Source organism: Excalfactoria chinensis, chromosome 8 (genome assembly GCF_039878825.1).
Source record: "Excalfactoria chinensis isolate bCotChi1 chromosome 8, bCotChi1.hap2, whole genome shotgun sequence".
Taxonomy (NCBI): Eukaryota; Metazoa; Chordata; class Aves; order Galliformes; family Phasianidae; genus Excalfactoria; species Excalfactoria chinensis.
Genome location: NC_092832.1, coordinates 7,077,042 through 7,094,411, shown reverse-complemented (window position 1 = coordinate 7,094,411; position 17,370 = coordinate 7,077,042). Strand labels below are relative to the sequence as shown.

The 17,370-nt window shown below is 45.2% G+C and overlaps 1 protein-coding gene across 2 annotated transcripts in view; it reads right to left on the bottom strand.

The window, feature by feature from the left end:
• The window catches only part of DENND1B (DENN domain containing 1B), a 142,526-nt gene extending 133,773 nt beyond the window's left edge, over window positions 1–8,753 (bottom strand). The window contains exons 1-2 of one of the 2 annotated variants that reach the window (XM_072343491.1): window positions 8,502–8,753; window positions 6,085–6,149 (exon numbers count right to left, since the gene is read on the bottom strand). In XM_072343491.1, coding sequence (XP_072199592.1) covers window positions 6,085–6,149; window positions 8,502–8,518 — 82 coding nt within the window. In that variant the 5' untranslated portion in view covers window positions 8,519–8,753. The remainder of the gene's footprint in view (window positions 1–6,084; window positions 6,150–8,501) is intronic. The other variant, XM_072343492.1, reaches the window with a different exon arrangement.
• Window positions 8,754–17,370: the final 8,617 nt, after the last annotated feature.

The following is a 17,370-nucleotide window of genomic DNA, read 5'->3' as shown; positions in this document are numbered from 1 at the left end:
CCTTCCAAGTCTCCTGGCTACTACCACAGGAAAATTTACAGCAAAAAATAAGAAAGCATTACGTGGAAGCAGCACTAACCTGAAAATCCAACCCATGAGATGATGAGGGTCACAGGGGTGGTTACATTTAATGGAATGGCTAACAAGTACAGAAAGGAAGCCTTCAGTTTTCATACACAGAAGCTACATTTAGAACTATCATCAGGTCCACGTTAGAAAATGGTGCCATACAAATTAAGCATCTTTAACTACCTATCAGTGTCAAATGAACTCTTATGTGGTATGAAATATTTCCAAGTCAGAGTCTACAGATAAATAGGAGACTTGTAAAAAACGTTTATCCAATTCATAGCAATTTACATTTGCTCTCCATAATCACCTGAAAAGCAAAACATATGTGGAAAGTACTAGAAAGATCTAACTTTGGGTAGAAAAGGGTTGGCAGTGCAGAAGAACTAAAAGTTTTAGTCACTCTTAAAAAAGAAACACTGCAGGCTTCTCGATGCATTACACTGATAGAATTATCTCTCTAATCGTGTTTAAGTGATGCTCTGAAAAAAAAAAAGAGAAATACTGCAGAGGAAAAGAGTTATCTGATCAGAATGTTACACCCACAGGCTCAGTGTGGTTAATAAACACCTCTCTACAGTGAAGAAAACAACTACTGGAAAAAAAAAAATTAAGACAGTGCTTGCTCTACCACAGTTCTGCAAACAATGATAAAGGCACTTAATGAAAATCCTACCGAAGTAAGACAGGTTACCTATGAACAGAATGGCCAACCACATTATTCTCCAGAGTCAGGACCTTCCTGGAACCACCTGTCATATTAGTGCCATACGATAACAACCCAACCCCATGCAATGAACTCTGCATTTCTGGTCTAGTTACTGAACTTCATTTAGATGGTTCTTAATTCTACCAGTACAGAATTAAACCAATTTCCATTGCTTTTCCTTGAAAATTCAGCAGTAAAAGCAACTTCTAAATTAAAAAAGAAGGTTAAGTTCACTAACGTTTGTCATTCTGGTACAGGCAAAGCAAGCGCCTTCACCAGAAATCATGCATCTAGCCATAGGGGTATAGGACCGCAGTATTTTAAGAGGAAGAGAAAGTAAAGCAAATTTCAAACCTTGTCCAAACAAGGTTTAACAGAAAACATGCTATTTCTGAAGTATTGTTGAATAATACTTGAACAGATTCAGTCAGGTCTAAAGAGTCCTGGACTTGGACTGAGACCGTCAGTGCTTTAATTCCCTGAATCTGAAAAGCACACTCACAGCTGAGCCTTTCCAAGCCTGGAATTCTCTCTGTTGCTTTGTGTACATGCTATAATTGAAAAGAACAGTGCTGCAAACTGTGCTCTTAGCCACACAAACCAAAACCAGTTTGAGTCACTCCTTCTTGGGAAGGTGTGGACAAAAATGCAGAGAATCTTCAGTTCACAGCAGCTGTTGCATAGAGCCACCTTTCTACTTCTAGGTGCTCTGCTTCCATTTTCTCTGTGTTGGGCTTCTGCAATCCAGCTTCAATGAAATCAACAGAGGCAGTACAGTTGATAATACAACCAATTTTCTAACTTCTCCTTCATATATAGAAACAAAATACAAGTTCAGTTGTACACATGCATATACATACATATGTTTACACATGCATAAATATAAGATATTCCAAAAGATAACACTGGAATTATTACTCTGGGCACATCCCACATTAAGAACTCATCAACATGTGTTTCCCAGAAATGATTTACTTCCCACTATTTTTATGTAGTAAAAATATAACAATAAAAGAGACAAAGAAGCCACAGGCTGCTTTGGTTAGCTAATGTGTAGGCTCAGGTGCAGTAAAACACTTCCCAAAGACAGGGCAGAGACAGAACAATCCTGCTTTACGTGCAGCTGCCATACCATCATGGACCACCAGCCTCACACGTGGCTATGCACTCCAGAGGACTCTAAGAGTGCATTACTTCTGATTTTTAGGAACTACCATTCAGCCCAAAGAGCAAAAATGGCATAACTTCTTACCCCAGCCTAGACAGCAGTGCTAGTCTCTAGTTTCTATATCTGCTTCCAAGCAGTCCTTGGGCTCTGTCAGAGACAGTTTAATGCAGAAGGCCAACTGCTGATGTTAGAACACACAACTATTTTAGCTGTTATTTTGCTTGTTGTTCTCCCAAGGAGAAGCATAAGAAAGTCTTAATAAAAACTTGCAGGTGCCTGGGAGACGATGTCCGACCTTCTGCTATACAGCACTACCGATACTGCAGACCAGAGCTATGGCTGCAGCCGTGGGCTGTCGCAGCAGCTCACCTCGCTGTCAAACAGCAAACGATAGCGAGCAGAGGTCAGCTGATTCCTAACTTCAGCCTGAGCTGCCTTACAGGTTCCCCAAAGAAGCCACAGTGCTCGGTTACTTGTGTTTCAACACGCCGTGAATTGAGGATTACAATTTTGACCAGGATGCAGAGAATTGGCAACTTTGACATCAGCTATAACGTGACTTTCCCAAGTCTTATTTCCCCTCTTGGAGTACATGCTTTACCATCAAGCCGAAATGCAACTTTCAAGATTCTTAGAAGTGGAGTAATATCAAAAGTGAAAATAGAGTAAGCACCATCTCCTGAGCGACTAAGGGAACCACATTCTGCTTTGTGCCAACAGAAAGCATTAAGCTCTCTTAATAAACTTATATTTTTACTTTAACGCAAGTAAAGAACAACTGTTGTCAACAGCAGCAATGTCAAAACCCACACTACTAATTCAATGGAGCCCTCAGTCACAGGAACAGGCATTTAAGAACCTCTCTCTTACCTCCAGCTCCACAAATGACTGTACTACTTCTACTCATCTAAGTCTAGCAATATTGTGATGTTCCCCCACAGCTTAAAGAGACAGCCCCAAAGCATCATCCACTGTCAGCAACATGGTACTGAGGAATATACAGTCAGCTAAGTAACGCTCATGTGGCAGAAACCAGACAACCAACACCAAATGCTAACAATAGGTCCAGCTGTAACTAATGCCACAATAGCACCATTAAGCCTATAGCCAGCGAGGAGCTACCTGCCATGTGTGAAGTGATACATTCATGCAAGCCCTGAACAGTCTGCACCGAGTAGAAAGTGCTGCAAATCATTAGTGGAATGAGTTAGGATCAAATCTCATAATAAAAATAAATGCTACTACATTTCACGTATGCATGATCCCTTGGAGCCGGAAGAGCCCTGGGACATTGTCAGTTCTGGAGAAATTAGCATTCTTTGAGAGCTCTGCTTTAATTATGAAGTTAGCTAAAATTAGTCTTCCAAAGAGCATATTAATTTCAACTGCAAAATTCTTCCTCGTGACCATTAATGCAAGCATACAGCACGCTAATAAAAACATCATCTTATTCACAGCTTCGCAGTCAGGAGAGCTACCACCATTTTCATTTGCTACAACAGCTAAAGACTGGCAAAGGGAAATTAAAATTCAGGAGAATGCATATTAGAGCAGAGCTTGAACAGAAAAGGCTCAAAGATGCACAGGTCATGTTAAGGTCTTCCCCTCCGCTAAGGCGGCTTCTCCTGCTGCTCGCTCATGTGGGGAGATCATCATTTTGTGGCTGTGATATTTCCACGGCAACACTGATGACAGTGATGCCACAAATTCAGCCCTGACACAGCTCCAGGATCAAGTACAGGAGCAGATGGGATGCGAGGGAAAAAGCCCCTATTTAAACACAAATCTCTTTCATAAGAAATAAAGGCTTGAGCAAAGAAACAGGTGACTGGATCACGTCTTCAAGTATGATATATTCAAAAGATTATCCTAGCATGAAAATCTATTTAAAGGCAAGACCTACAATGCAGGGTAACTGTCAAATTTGTAAGGCCTCATAATAAACCAGTGCTGAAAGCTCCCTGTTTAGCATGACCAAGCCTCGTGCTCTGTTTCCAAAAGAACAGTGCAGGCAAAACATTTGTATCCCTTATGCTACTCCCTTCAATAACTTCAATGTTGGTATATATTGATTTGATACACAGTAGTGCTTGCACTACCACATATAATATCAGGCCCTCACTGGGAAGTTCATTACCTGAATTAGATATAAAAATAAAAGAAACTAAGCAGAATCCCACCTGGCTCACCAAGTACATGAGGATGATAACCAGTACACTCCACCAGCACAGTCTGGTTGGCAAAAGGAAACCACACAGGTCCTTAGCAGAGGACTCTTACAAGACCCCATACAATCTCCAGACTGCTGAAACTCCCATGAGCCTCCCTCTGGTCACACAGCACAGACTCAGATGCTGATGGCATCCCTCCTCATGGCCCCCCCCACCAAAAGCATCCAGCAGAGCTGAGAGGATAGTGATCAGAGGTGGAGTTGGAGAGGAAGTGCACACAGCACAAGCACAAAGGCAGCCCTATGCCACATCAGCTCACAGCCACGACTACATACAGGCCCAAGCTATTCCACAGAAGGCAGCCCACAACCAACACAACGTGCCTGCCTGGGCAGGCAGGAGAAGCAATCCAACCTAGAGGTAACAAGGCAGTTCCTCACAGCAGTTGAGGCTGATGGTTATTGGTTCCCAGGAGGGAAGGACAAAAGAGAAGTCAAAAAAGCCTTTGGCGAGAGGGTAACTCCATCTCTCATCTCAGAGTGAATCTCCAAGGAAGGATGTCAGTTAAAGGCACTCTGCAAGAAGCAATGCTACTAGAGGTGCTAGGTTGCTCTCACAGTCTATTCATTTACAAAGTGCAAGAGGAAGCAAGCAGAAGATGGCATGCACCATGATACAAAACAACGCAGCAATGACACAAGCTAAGGAGACCAGCTTAACTCCTCCAAACCATACCAACAGCAAATCAGTAAGGCAGCAATAAGTGGAAGGATGTTGCTAGTCACAAGAAAAGTGACAATAACCGAGGGTTGCAGCAGGACATTTGTTATTCCACAGCTGAATGAGAACAGTGTTATGAGGAAGAGAAAATGAAAGAAAGAGCAGAGAAACTTGAGACATCAATAATAGATAGTATCAACATAGCAGGTACAGAAAAACCAATTGGGACTGCCAGGAAAAGAACTAAATAGCCCTGATTGTTTAACAGAAGCATTCTTCATAGACATGCTAGGCAGGTACCCTTTATACCACTAATGGAGATGCTGGCTTAAGGGAAAAAGGAAAAAAATAGAAATAAAGGAGTAGCTTAAGGTTATGTAAGTGTAGTGTGCAAGGGCTCCTGTTGGCTTCTAACTCAGTGCAGTAAACTCAGGAAATAGCATCCATTAGCACAGCAGGATAAGAAATACACTCAATTCAAAAGTGTAATTGATTGTACTTACAACTGTGATTAAGACACAGCCATCACAGGCTAACAGGACTACAGCGTGACCCCAGCAAGACTGCTCTCCCTGTGTTTCCAAAAGGCCAACAACCTCGGATGATAACATGAGCAGAGTTCCCCCAAAGCAAGTGACAGAGGTCACGTCCATTTCAGCACGAGTCACCTCCTTACAGAATACGCAAAAAGCCTCTCTGCGATAAATCCCACAGTACAAGAGCTCTTCACCACACACTGGTAGAGATGCAAAACCAGTGGCTAACATGAGCACACGTCAGTGCTCACTGCTGCTTGCGTCACGTGCCGTGCCAAAGCATCTACCAAACATGAGCTACAGCCAAGGTTTCTGCCTGTTAAGCAGGAAAGAGCTCACTTTGCACTGCAGGGCTGTGACAAGTCCATTGACAGGCAGCGGTCACTTGCTCTAGTAAGTCACACATAAAACCCATATTTTCTTAATAACTGCAGCAGCTCCACTTTGAGCCCAAGCTTCACAAGTTGATCCCTCAGAACAAAAATACTTCATAACCAAACAACCAGAAGCGGTTGTACAACAATCAAGAAAGTGACAATAATAAATTAACACATTAGTAGATTAAACATAATAATAAAGGAGCCACAGTCATTTTCTAACACAATTCATAATATTGAATAAAACTAGAGAGGAAAAAAAAAAAACAACACAACAAATGAGCCTTTTCCATCTCTCATTTCTATGACGCTGGCAAAGACGGTACGTTATTACCTTCATTTTCAGATGCTTGGCATTTCACCTTCAGTACCAAATCAAAGGTACGTTCTGGATTTTCCCTAGAAGAAGCAAACAATCATATAAGTGCTGCAGACAACATAAATCATCTTCTACAGTACAACAATCAGAAAGATCAGCACAACGGACAGATGATACAAGAACTATAATGCCAAAGGGACTAAATAAATATAAAGCTGTTATAACTGAAGGACAGAAGGACTGCTCATCCACCTCCAGCAAACTGAGCTCATAGGGGAAAACCTCACAAAGAAAGGATCTCCAACCACAGATCCTTCCCTATGGGCAGTCAACCCTTAACAGGGGTCTAAGAGAGGTGCAGCCAGGCTTCACCCCTTTAGATCACACAGCTGAATTACCTCCACCTGTGCTTCTAGGGCTGTCCGGGTCCTTTCCCCAAGTGCTCAATTGGTGGTTCAGGTCAGGACTCAACACTTACCGTACATGCAGTGTTACAACTTTTCTATTCTATTTGTCCAGACAGCATTAAAATAAATTAAAAGTCAATGAAAATAACACCAGAAATCACACTGGTTCCTCCTTAGAAATAACAAGTCAGGCTTCCATGTACAGCCTTAAAAAAAAAGAAAAACCAAGCAAAAAACATAAGGAAGATCAGTACACCTGTTAGCTTGTCTGACTGATAACGCCACTGCCTTATACATCAAGACAGCTCTTTGGAGTTTCCACTATGCCATGCTAAACCCCCCCAGCCACCCACCTGTGCACCAATGCCTTGCAGCAGCACACACCTGACAGTAACAACTGCAGTGCTATGAGCAAGGAACACACAACCTAATCCCAAACCAAGCAGTATAGAAGAGCTCAAACTGTCAGTACCGTACTATTGAGCGCTCTCTCTACCAAGCACACTGCTATTTATATTAAAAACAAGTGGTATAACCGCACCCATATCAATTAGCTATTTAACCACATAAAAGGCTCACATTTGAGCTCCCTCCGTGAGTAATGCCCCACTGAGGTCAGCTAGGGTTGTAGATAGATGAAAACTACAGGATTTGGGCCCAGCTTTATGGAACTTAAACTGAAGGGCACAGTAAATTGATACCCCGTTGTTTCTTTAAAGGGAGTTCTGACTAAAATCCAGGAGCAGAGTAGGAGGAAAATCTCAGCTGTCACAAATTAGTGGATTTAGGCCACGCTTTTACTGACTGCAGCACCATCATCAACTAAGGTATGCAGTCAGAATCTAACAGATTAGAGAGACATAACCTGCCTATAATGCAGTCTTTCCTTGCATCATTTTTTGAAGTATTTACATAGGAAAATCCTGCAGGCAAGAGAACAAATCCTGCTCTGAGTTACAGAAAGCCAAGCCCAGGATCTCAGAGCTGTAACCAGTGCTACAGCCAGCTCTCGTCCCTGCAGGTCCAGGATGGAAACGATGAGGCCTGGCTGTCTGGAAAAGCAGCCACAAGACCATTCCTACAAGAAAACAGACATGTCCTCACGACGATAGCAAAGCTGAGGTCATTTACCCCTGCCCTGCTTCCAGGTGGCTCCAGCATAACGTGCCAGGTGCAGGAAGCAGGATGGCACTGCCATGTGGAGTGCAGCCTGAGGGATACACCAGCAGCCACCTTCACCATCTCGCACCGCACCAGCTAAGCCTCCCCAGAAAGCTGCTGCTAAGTTTACTCTTCACATCCCACTATGCTCAGAAGTGCGAGAAACGTGTTAGAGCAATCTGAGAATTGTCAGACTGCCATTTCCTTTCCCGCTACTACTCCGCACCCACTCATTCAGCATCAGATTTTTGTCAGCTCAGAAATACACGTGGAACACCTCTCGGCTCCCTGTCTACAAAGGGACGGCTTCAGCGCAGGGAGCGGAGCAGCAACACGGCGGCCCGTGCCCATTTCTCGCTCGCCGCATACACCTGCGGCAGCGCAGTGCCAGCACAAAGGCCGGAGCCGCGGAGCAGATCCAGCTCGTGCAGAGCGCGGGGCCTTTGTGCCCGTACAGCGGCACGCCGCCCCGACACCTTTTCACGGCGGGCGGCTCCCGAGGGCACGACCCGCCCCCGGCGGCCGCCCGCCCGTCCCGGAGCCGCTTTCCTTCGGCGGCCGCGGCGGGGCGAGCCGGGGGCAGGAGCGGGGCCGCCGGAGGGGCGGGGAGCGGCAGCGAGGCCGCGGCCGCCGTCTAGCCCCCCCCCCATCCGCTGCGGGCAGGGGGCCCCGCGCCGCCCCGCTCCCCTCGCCCCCCGCTCCCGGCCCCGCCGCCTCCCGCCCGCTCGGCTGTCACTCAGCCGCCGCGCCGCGCCCGGCCCCTCGCACGCCGCCGGGTGGGCTCCCCTCAGCCTCCTCCCCCCGGCCCGGCGGCCCGCGAGGCCTACCCGCCGCGCCGAGCCCCCCTCCGCCGCCCCCACTCACTTGAACCTGCTGTCCATGGTCACATCGCGGGCCCGGCCGGCCGCTCCGGCGCCCCCCGAGGGAGAAGCCCCGCGCCCGGCGCGGAGAAGCGGGCCCTCTCCCTGCGGCCCGGGCCGGCTCAGCGTCGCCGCGGCGGCGGGCGGCGGCGCTGCTGCGGCGGGCGGCGGCCCATGGCTGCTCCGCTCCCCCGGCTCGGGCCGCGACTGCACGGAGCGGCGGCACCGCCTCCTCCCCCCTGCTCTCAGTTCCTGTTGCCGCGGCTTCTGCACCCTCTGGGAACCAGGAAGCTCCGCGGCCGCCCGGGGAACCGCCGGGGCCGCCGTCAGCCGGACGCGCGGCCGTCTCAGCGCGCTGCTGAGCCCCGTGCTGCCCGGCCGCGGCCAGCTGTGCGGGACGGGCTCGGAGCCGCGCGGAGCCACCGTGCGCCACGACGCGGCCCCGTGTTCCCGCTGCGCCCCGTGGGTGACAGCCGCCCGTGGGCCGGCAGCGTCCCGAGGGAAGCCCGGGGTCGCGCTCCGCTCCTGCCCGGCTGCCTTCCCGTCCTTTCCCGTCCCTTTGAATTCGCTCCGCTCGGAGGAAAAGTTAATTCCTTCGTGCTAAAGGTCATAAATTCTCATTTAACCCGCGGTAATTTGCTTGGCCTTGCTTTATACCGAGTTCTAAACGCTCTCCTAAACTGCTGAAGAAGTAATGCAGTGAGAAGAAGTGTTGGAGTGAAGGCGCAGTCCTGTAAACTCATGAAACACATGAAAAGCTTTATACCCCCGAGGACTCCCAGTATGTTTGGAAAGGGAGAAAAAAAAACATTCTCCTTGAGTGCGTTCCAAGCCGCATTCGCCTGCGATGCTCTGAGAGCCAAACTCCCACCGCCACCGGCTCCCCCAGCAGCACAGCAGCGAGCAGCACGCTGCCAGCAGCCAGGCCACAGGCACGGTGCTGCTCACTGCACTGCGCCCCCAAAAGCGATCCCTGCATCAGCAGTTAAAAAGTCAGGAAAATTCAGGCCAGTTCTCTATTAAACGTATAAAACAGCATTAATGCATTACTGTGGCTAAAAAAGAAAATAATATACATATATTTCTAAATCAAATAACCAAAAGCCAGGAAATTACACGTACTGGATTTTCCAAAGCAATATTGTCTTGGCTTCGTTACACTTCCTACACACCTCACAGGATATAGATTAAATAATAATAAAACGTGGAGAATGTGCAGTGAAACCAACTGGAAGCTCCAGCAGAAATCTCAGTGCAGGGATTTGCTTGATTTTCAAGCACTTACTTTCCCAGCTTTCATTTTCCATTAATCCTTGGCTACCTTTAACAGACAGCATTTGCAATAACAGCTGAAGTAGGTGAGCGGGTCTGGGGCTTTGCATCCTTAACAAATCTTCATGCATTTCATGTAGCTTTTTGTTTCCACAAAAAATCATCATCCTGGCACTGTACACCAGGAGAGGCCCTTGCAGCAAGCAGCATTGGCACACGGCTGTAAAATTTAACTTCTCTGCTAAGATCAATCTGGACTATCAGGCAAGAAGATGAGAGATGGGAGGCTGGGAGCCCCAGGCTGGGACTCATGTGCAGAAGCACAGGGTGGCCACATCTACCACATCCTGTCCAGTGGGGAAGTGGGAATGGAGAGGATTTGGATCTTGCTGCACATATTTCTTGCCTCCCAACCAACCTCCTCTGTCCCCAAGTGTACTTCTAAGCCTGCAGAATTCAGAACTTATTGCTGCCCAAAATAGCCAACAGTTTGGCTAGATGGAATTTGGGCCTGGTGGTTACCGATACAGTGAGACATTCTCAGAGTAACTGAGTTCGGGTTGCAGAAGGACGACAACACACTGTTTTCCAGGACACGAGTATTTTGGATAACCTTAAATATTTTATAAGGCTGATGTGAGTTTCTTTCTCTCCCCACCTAAACCGCTGCTGCTTCCAACAGGAGAAACTGAAGGCCTGTTGGACATCTGCAGTGAGGTCCTGCCAGCCCCAGGATGGGTGTCTGTCTGGGCAGATATGGTCAGCATTGCTCTCAGAATGTGTTTTACTGTAATTGGGAAGAAAATAGGTAGGGTTTCTTTCCCACAGTAAATAGGCTCCTTGACACAGAGGAAAATGACTACACCCTCAGCAAGCATCATGCTGCCTCACTCCCTGCCTGCCTGCAGGAGCAGTGAAATAAGCAAAGCTCACCTGCCAAAGAGAGGGCACACCAGACAGACCACTGTGCAGATGAGTCTCACATCTCTCCGAGCCATTATGTGAAAGCTGAAGGAGGCATCTATGCCCAGGTTACACTTGGGTCATGTTTTCAAGACTGTCTCACAGGCACAGCAGCTAGAGAGTTACTTTATTACAGTAATTTAATGAAAGACCATGTTTTAGGAGAAGTGCTGCTGTTCAAAACCACCCCTTCCTGCCTTGTTTGAACCCTGGGAAGGGGTTAAGGCAGAAGGAGAAACCGAAAGAAGATTATAATAGCTATGTAGAGAATGTGTGACTGCAGTGTGCTCTGAAGTTCTGAACATCCCCATTTACCTTTCTTTTTCCTTTCCAAATTAGAACACAAAACCAACCAACCAGTGATATTTGGGCCTTTCAGAGTTAGCGTTCTATCAGGTAACCCAGAAGACACAAAGCGTTTTCCTTTACGCTTTGTATAACTCGAAAATGGCTGAGCTCTGCCTCAATTCTCCTTAAAAGGTCAGCATAGGGACTGCTGTAGGAGGGTTTGCTGAGGGCGGGGGAGGATGAGCATTGATTGTTTAGGTATGAGCAACTTAGCACTGTACAGATTCCTACTCAACCTTAACTGCAGCTACCTGGTAGTGAATACTTATTCATTTTCATGGTGCTGTGATGAAGAGGAGCAGCCATAAAGGTCAGAGGTACATATAACCACAATTCAGCTCTTCTACCCCTCTGTAAAAGAGGTGTTGATGTTAATCAATTTGGACTTACAAGACTCCGTTTTCTCCCAAAGTAATTAATGCATCTCAATAAGAAAGAGCTTGCCTGAGAAACAGACAAAAACCTGATTCATCTGCATCAGATAGGGAGAAGATGGAAATGAGTCAGGGTAGCTCCTGCTCAAGGATCATACCCAAACATACAGCAAGTATTTTAGTTTACAACCAAATTCAATATGGGAACAACAGGAGATGTAGTTGAAAAACACCAATCAAAATTCAAAAACAAGCATCCGCATCCTTTCTAATATGGAGCACTCTGCCATTCTCAGCCAAATCGAAACCACATGCCTCTGGGTCTATAAAAGTTGTGCAGAGTGCAGTTTGGATCTCAAAAAGGGATATGAGAAACAGACAAGGAACGGCCACACATTGTGCCACTTGGGAACGGAGCAAGTGGGGAGAGCTACGTGAGAACCTCGCCACTTTTTTTAAAGCCGAAACCATTACATACACACAGTTGGTGATTTTATCTTGTCAGGGCGAAGGGGACAGAGAGAAGGGAAGAGATCACAACGTTGTTAGCAGAGCTTGTGAAAAAAAGTTGTCCCCCCTGAGAACATCAACAGGTTTGTCAAAAGTGACAAAACAGAAAAGATAGCATTTCCCATTGTATGGTTATACCAGAACAATTCCTGGGACATATTTGTATGATGAACAGCACACATCTTGCATCAAGAATTGCTTCTTCATTTGCCACAGAGCCTGTCTATACAGGGATCTCTTTTAGTCTTCACGCCCTCACAAGGATTAACCTTTTTTAATGCTATCTCATCTGCTACCAGTGCATTTCCTAACGATGTCATCATCTGATCAGACCTCACAGACTGGGAAAGCATCTCTTAGAGCAAAGTACTAAGCTCGCAGAGAGTTTGCTTTTCATTTAATGGGATCAGAGGTTATTTTCTCACCCCTTTGTCTGAATCTTGTGCGTACCCCTCCCAAACTGTAAATGCAGAGACAATGTAATCTCCTTATGCAAAATCTTCTAAACCCGCAAATTCACAAACTGATTAAAATTCTCAGCCATGGTACTAACAGGAGACAATAATTAAGAGAAAATATTTTACTTAAGATGAATTCAAAAAAATCTACACCAAGTCATTGCATAATACAGCTTCTTCAAAGACAGGGGTGCCAAAACCCAGTATCTGACAGCAGCCCTCAGTAATGCAATGTGCAAAGCCTGTCTGCTCAAACATGCTGCCCAGGTAAACAGAGTCATTAGTTAATCAGTGGGCACCCAGGGAAAGATCACTACTTAGATAGGAATAATGACTCCCTGCTTTGTAATCAATATGCCCGAGCACAGAACCCAAGAAGGCAAGTCTTCTTAATCAGGCCAACTGATCTAGCTGTCAAACTCACCATGTTACATGAGTAGGCCAGTTTAAAATGAGCGCTTTCACCATAACTAGCTACAGACCAAATCATTGCTCAGGAACAGTCTGACCTTTAAGCATTTTCTGTGCATCACTGTCATTCCTTTTGATTCTGAAATCAGAAGCTCCTACTTAAGTTGTAATTAGCAAAACTTTACAACGTAAGTTTAACAAAGAGGCTGAAGGAATTTGTATCAACTCAGACCCGAGTTTGAAGAGCTAAGATGGTCAAAAGGTTAAATGTTTACAATACAACTGTGTTAACTCAGAACTTGTTTACAGATAGTATTTTTAAATCCTCAATTTGATCTCTATAACTTTTTGTTATTAGCCCCATGGTCGACGGATAATGTCATGTGCATGTCTAGTAAAGCATGAATGCTTCAGTGGAGCAGTGGGGTCAGACAGTACTTTTCAACATGCATATATGCTGTAGAAGGAAATCACTCATTCTGGTCATTTGCAAGTAAAAGTTCCTTACCAGCACCAACATATTCTTGCTGAAAAGCAGTTCTTCTCTTTAGGCGAGAATATATTCCTCACGCCTCTCATACATATATTATAAATGCTGTTGGCTGTCCACTACCTAATTCATCTGGCACTCATTAAAAATACCACAGAGCAAGTTTGTTGGTTTTTTTTTTGCCATATTTGACAAATATTTTTGTAAAGTCATACAAAGGCTTTTTACACTGTGTCCCCCACTCTCCTTATAGGTAAGCTTATGAAGTGTGGAATAGATGAGTAGGTGGTGCGGTGAAGAGAACTGGATGACTGGCATGGCTAAGAGAGTTGTGATAAGTAGTGCAGAGACTAGCTAGAGGACTATAACTAGTGGTGTTCCCCAGGAGCCAGTACTGGACCTAGTCTTGCTCAACATCTTCATCGCAGACCTGGGTGAAAGGATAAAATGCATCTCAGCAAGTTCCGCAATTATGTGAACTTGAGAAGAGTGGCTGACACACTAGAAGGACATGCTGCCATTCAACAAGACCTAGAAAGACTGGAGAGTTAGAGAGGAATCTGATAAGATTCCTCAAGAGCAAGTGCAGAGTCCTACACCTATGGGGAAATAACTGCACACAAATTCAGGATAGGGGCCTGAACTGTACAGTTACTGAACTGTAACTTCTTTACAGTTAGGGTGACACAGCACTGGAACAAGCTGCCCAGATATGCTGTAGAGTCTCCTACTAAAGAGATATTCAAAACCCATCTGGATGCTTTCCTGTACAACTAACTGTAGGGAACCTGCTTTAGCAGGGGGTTGGACTCAATGTCCAGAAGTCCCTTCCAACACCAATGATGCTGTAATTTGGTGAAACACTTCTCTTACCAGCCATAAAAAAATTCATTCTGTCGTAATTGGAATGTGGCTTCTGGCAGTGAAGCCAGACTTAAATAAAATTTGTTAAAATTAATACACCTAAGGAGCATGTAAGATATTTTGCAAACTGCTATACCTATGAAAAAAACACCCAGTAAATCAGGCAATTGTAAATATTAAAAGAGCAGTTTCCAGCTGCTCGCTTATCATGGATTAAGGCCCTCCATAGGCAGTAGCATCTTTAAGAATACCAATATATTGATGTATGGTCTGTATGGAAATTTATTACACCAAAAAAATCCTGCTTTCCAGATCTACAGGCAACATTGACCTAAAAACAGCCAACAAAGGTGGCAAACTTACATTTCTTTGCATACAAAAAAATTAGAAGCACTTCAAGGCTTCCCCATCAGAACAGCAGCTTCTCCAGCCTACACACTAGTATTGTAGCAGAACGCACCAGCGTCTTATGTGAAATGTTTGGGTTTTGCATTGGGTGTTTTACTCATAATTAATTGCATCAGATTATTTAGTAACAAGGTTTCTTCTTAGGAAAAGGAACCTTTCCTCTAATAACATAAACAACATTGATACTCTTCTCATGAGAAGAAAATCACAACTTCATGTGATCTGTGAATTGTAACATAGATGTATAGTGAACTTCCTGAGTAAGACTTCCCACACTTCTATTGCTGTACATCTTAGTTATGCAATTAAATCACAAATGCATCACTGGAATAACACATGTCTTTCATGGCTTTCTTCATACACATTTTAGGACAACCAACCCAGTTACCTTTGTGCTAAATGAAAAGAAGCAGCTCAGGCAGATGGTTTTATATCCCTATATATTTATTTGCCATTACTAAGTCACTAGTGGACCAAATGCACTAAAGTGATTGAGAGATTTTAAGCACAGCAGATGTAAGCGTAATCTGCAGTAGTTAATTAATACACTAAACTGTCACGATTATCTGGATACTTACTGATGATTGAGGTTAATAGCTGGCTATAATAAGATGGTCAGAAGGGCACGACAGCTGAAGAAAAGCAGGGCCAACAGGGCTGTCCTTGGGCAGTACGGCCATGCACTGGACAGCAGATAATATTGCTGGAACAAGCCCACATGCTTGTTCTAACCTCTAGAGCTCTGGGTCCAGTTTATGCAGGGAAGCGTAGTGGGATTCCACACTACTTGGCATTCGGGAAGCTGGTCTTGAGAGAATTCAGAAAGATGGCAGCAGATACCTCAGTGCAGCCACCCCGCTCACCACCTTGTAGGGCTTCAACCCTCCCCTTTGTGAATACTGCCTGCTCAGCAGTTCAAGTGCCACTGTAAGGCTGACACCAAATCAGACCATTTTGTTCTCAGGGGCCCAGACAAGCACAGAAATCAAATCATACTGTCTTTACTTACTCTGCACAAAATTCTCCATCTGTTGCTTTTCTAGATCATTCAATTAGAATGTCATTTTCTTCATACTCTGCTATATTATTAACAGATGCTGGAGAAGAAAGCACACACGTTCCTGGGACAGTTAAAAGTATCACTGAGTAAAAACCTCCAGTAATGCTTATGCTCTCATACCACATCAAGCCATCTCCCTGCCATGTGAGATACCACAGGCAGAAAGGGACCTCCAGAGAATAGGTTTTGGTGGAGCAGGTGCTTAGGGCCTCATCCTGTTTGAAGTATCCCCAATGGCAAAGATACTACTGCAGCTTTGCCAGGAAACACACCGAATGCTTGATCACCTCCACATGAAAAAAATAAGTTCCTGTGTCACATTGGAATTGCCCATGTTTCAATTTATCGTCATGATCTCTGTACCCCACTCTGGAAGGTCTGGCTCCATGGGCCCTGCACCCCCCCAGCCCCTTGGTAGCTGCAGATGGGAGTGAGTTTCTCCCTCAGCTTCTTCTCCTATGCGCTGAGCAAAAGCAGCTCCATCAAGCTCCTGGCCCCACCCTGCTCTGCTGACCAGTTCAGAGGTGGACACTTGTCATTGCTTACAGGCCTAATCCAGACCTCAGCACAGACTTGAGGTGGCAGCAAGCAGGGTATCATCTCCCAGCTGGCTTTCCTCATACAGCCCACCTGTAATGGGTATTCCTGAGGTCACACAATTGCAGGGCTTGGGGTTTGCATCCTGGGTGAAGCTGGGATGCAGGCTGCATCTTCAGACCTCACATAGCCCCACATACACTTCAAGAGAAAGAGAACAAAGAACTCATTGTGCACACTATAGCGTCACCCAGCAGTACAGAGCAGGAAATGCAGCTAAAACCGTTGTGCAACTACAGTCAACATGCCAGTGGGACTGACACAGTGAAACCAAGCCTTCAAGTCAAGATGTTGAGATATCAAGCAAGAAAGCAGCACCTTTAAGTCCTGTGTGGGTTTCTGGCTCTGAAGAAGTATTGTCACAATATCCTTCTCATCACAACCATCCTTGAAGCAGTTCATCTCTGAATGATCGTTCCAAAACTGGCTTTAGCAGTACATGAAAACTGATGAGCTACATTAAAGAATTAAAATGCTCATTTACAAGAATAAATTCTTTGTTCTGTTGCAATATCCTGAAAAACCCAAGAAACACCCAAGAACCTTGTCCATATTAACACTGCACTGTATCAAATAGCACAACGGCATGTTCTTACTGCTCTACCAATGGCTGAGCTCCTTCGATGCTAGCTGCTAAACACAGTTGTGTGTCCAGGCTTTACCTTACTTCTAAGTCAAAGAATTATTTATGAGCATTTCAAAAAGCATTGTGAAAGATGTCATCATTCAGAGCCTCGCAGTTTGCTCATCTCATCTGGCATTGATTATTAACGTTCAGTTTGTATAAGTTCATCGGGGCTGGGCCTGTTCCACAGAGTATGGATCAGTTGATCTGAAATTTGCCAAGTGAAAATACTTTTGATAGCTTACTAAATATTCCCGGTACCATCATTTATGCTTAGAATAAGCATATCCATTAATGACTCACAACACCACAAATTCCATCATTCATTCCACTTTTCCTATTAAATTACAAACTATTTTGTGCTCCATTTTTTCCCCTCAAGTAACATATACTGTGCTTGGCAAGTGGGAAGACACAGGGAATAGTTCTACAAAACAATGTGCCATTTTTCTTTCTCAAAGAACACATCAGCCACCAGCAGACTCACGAGATC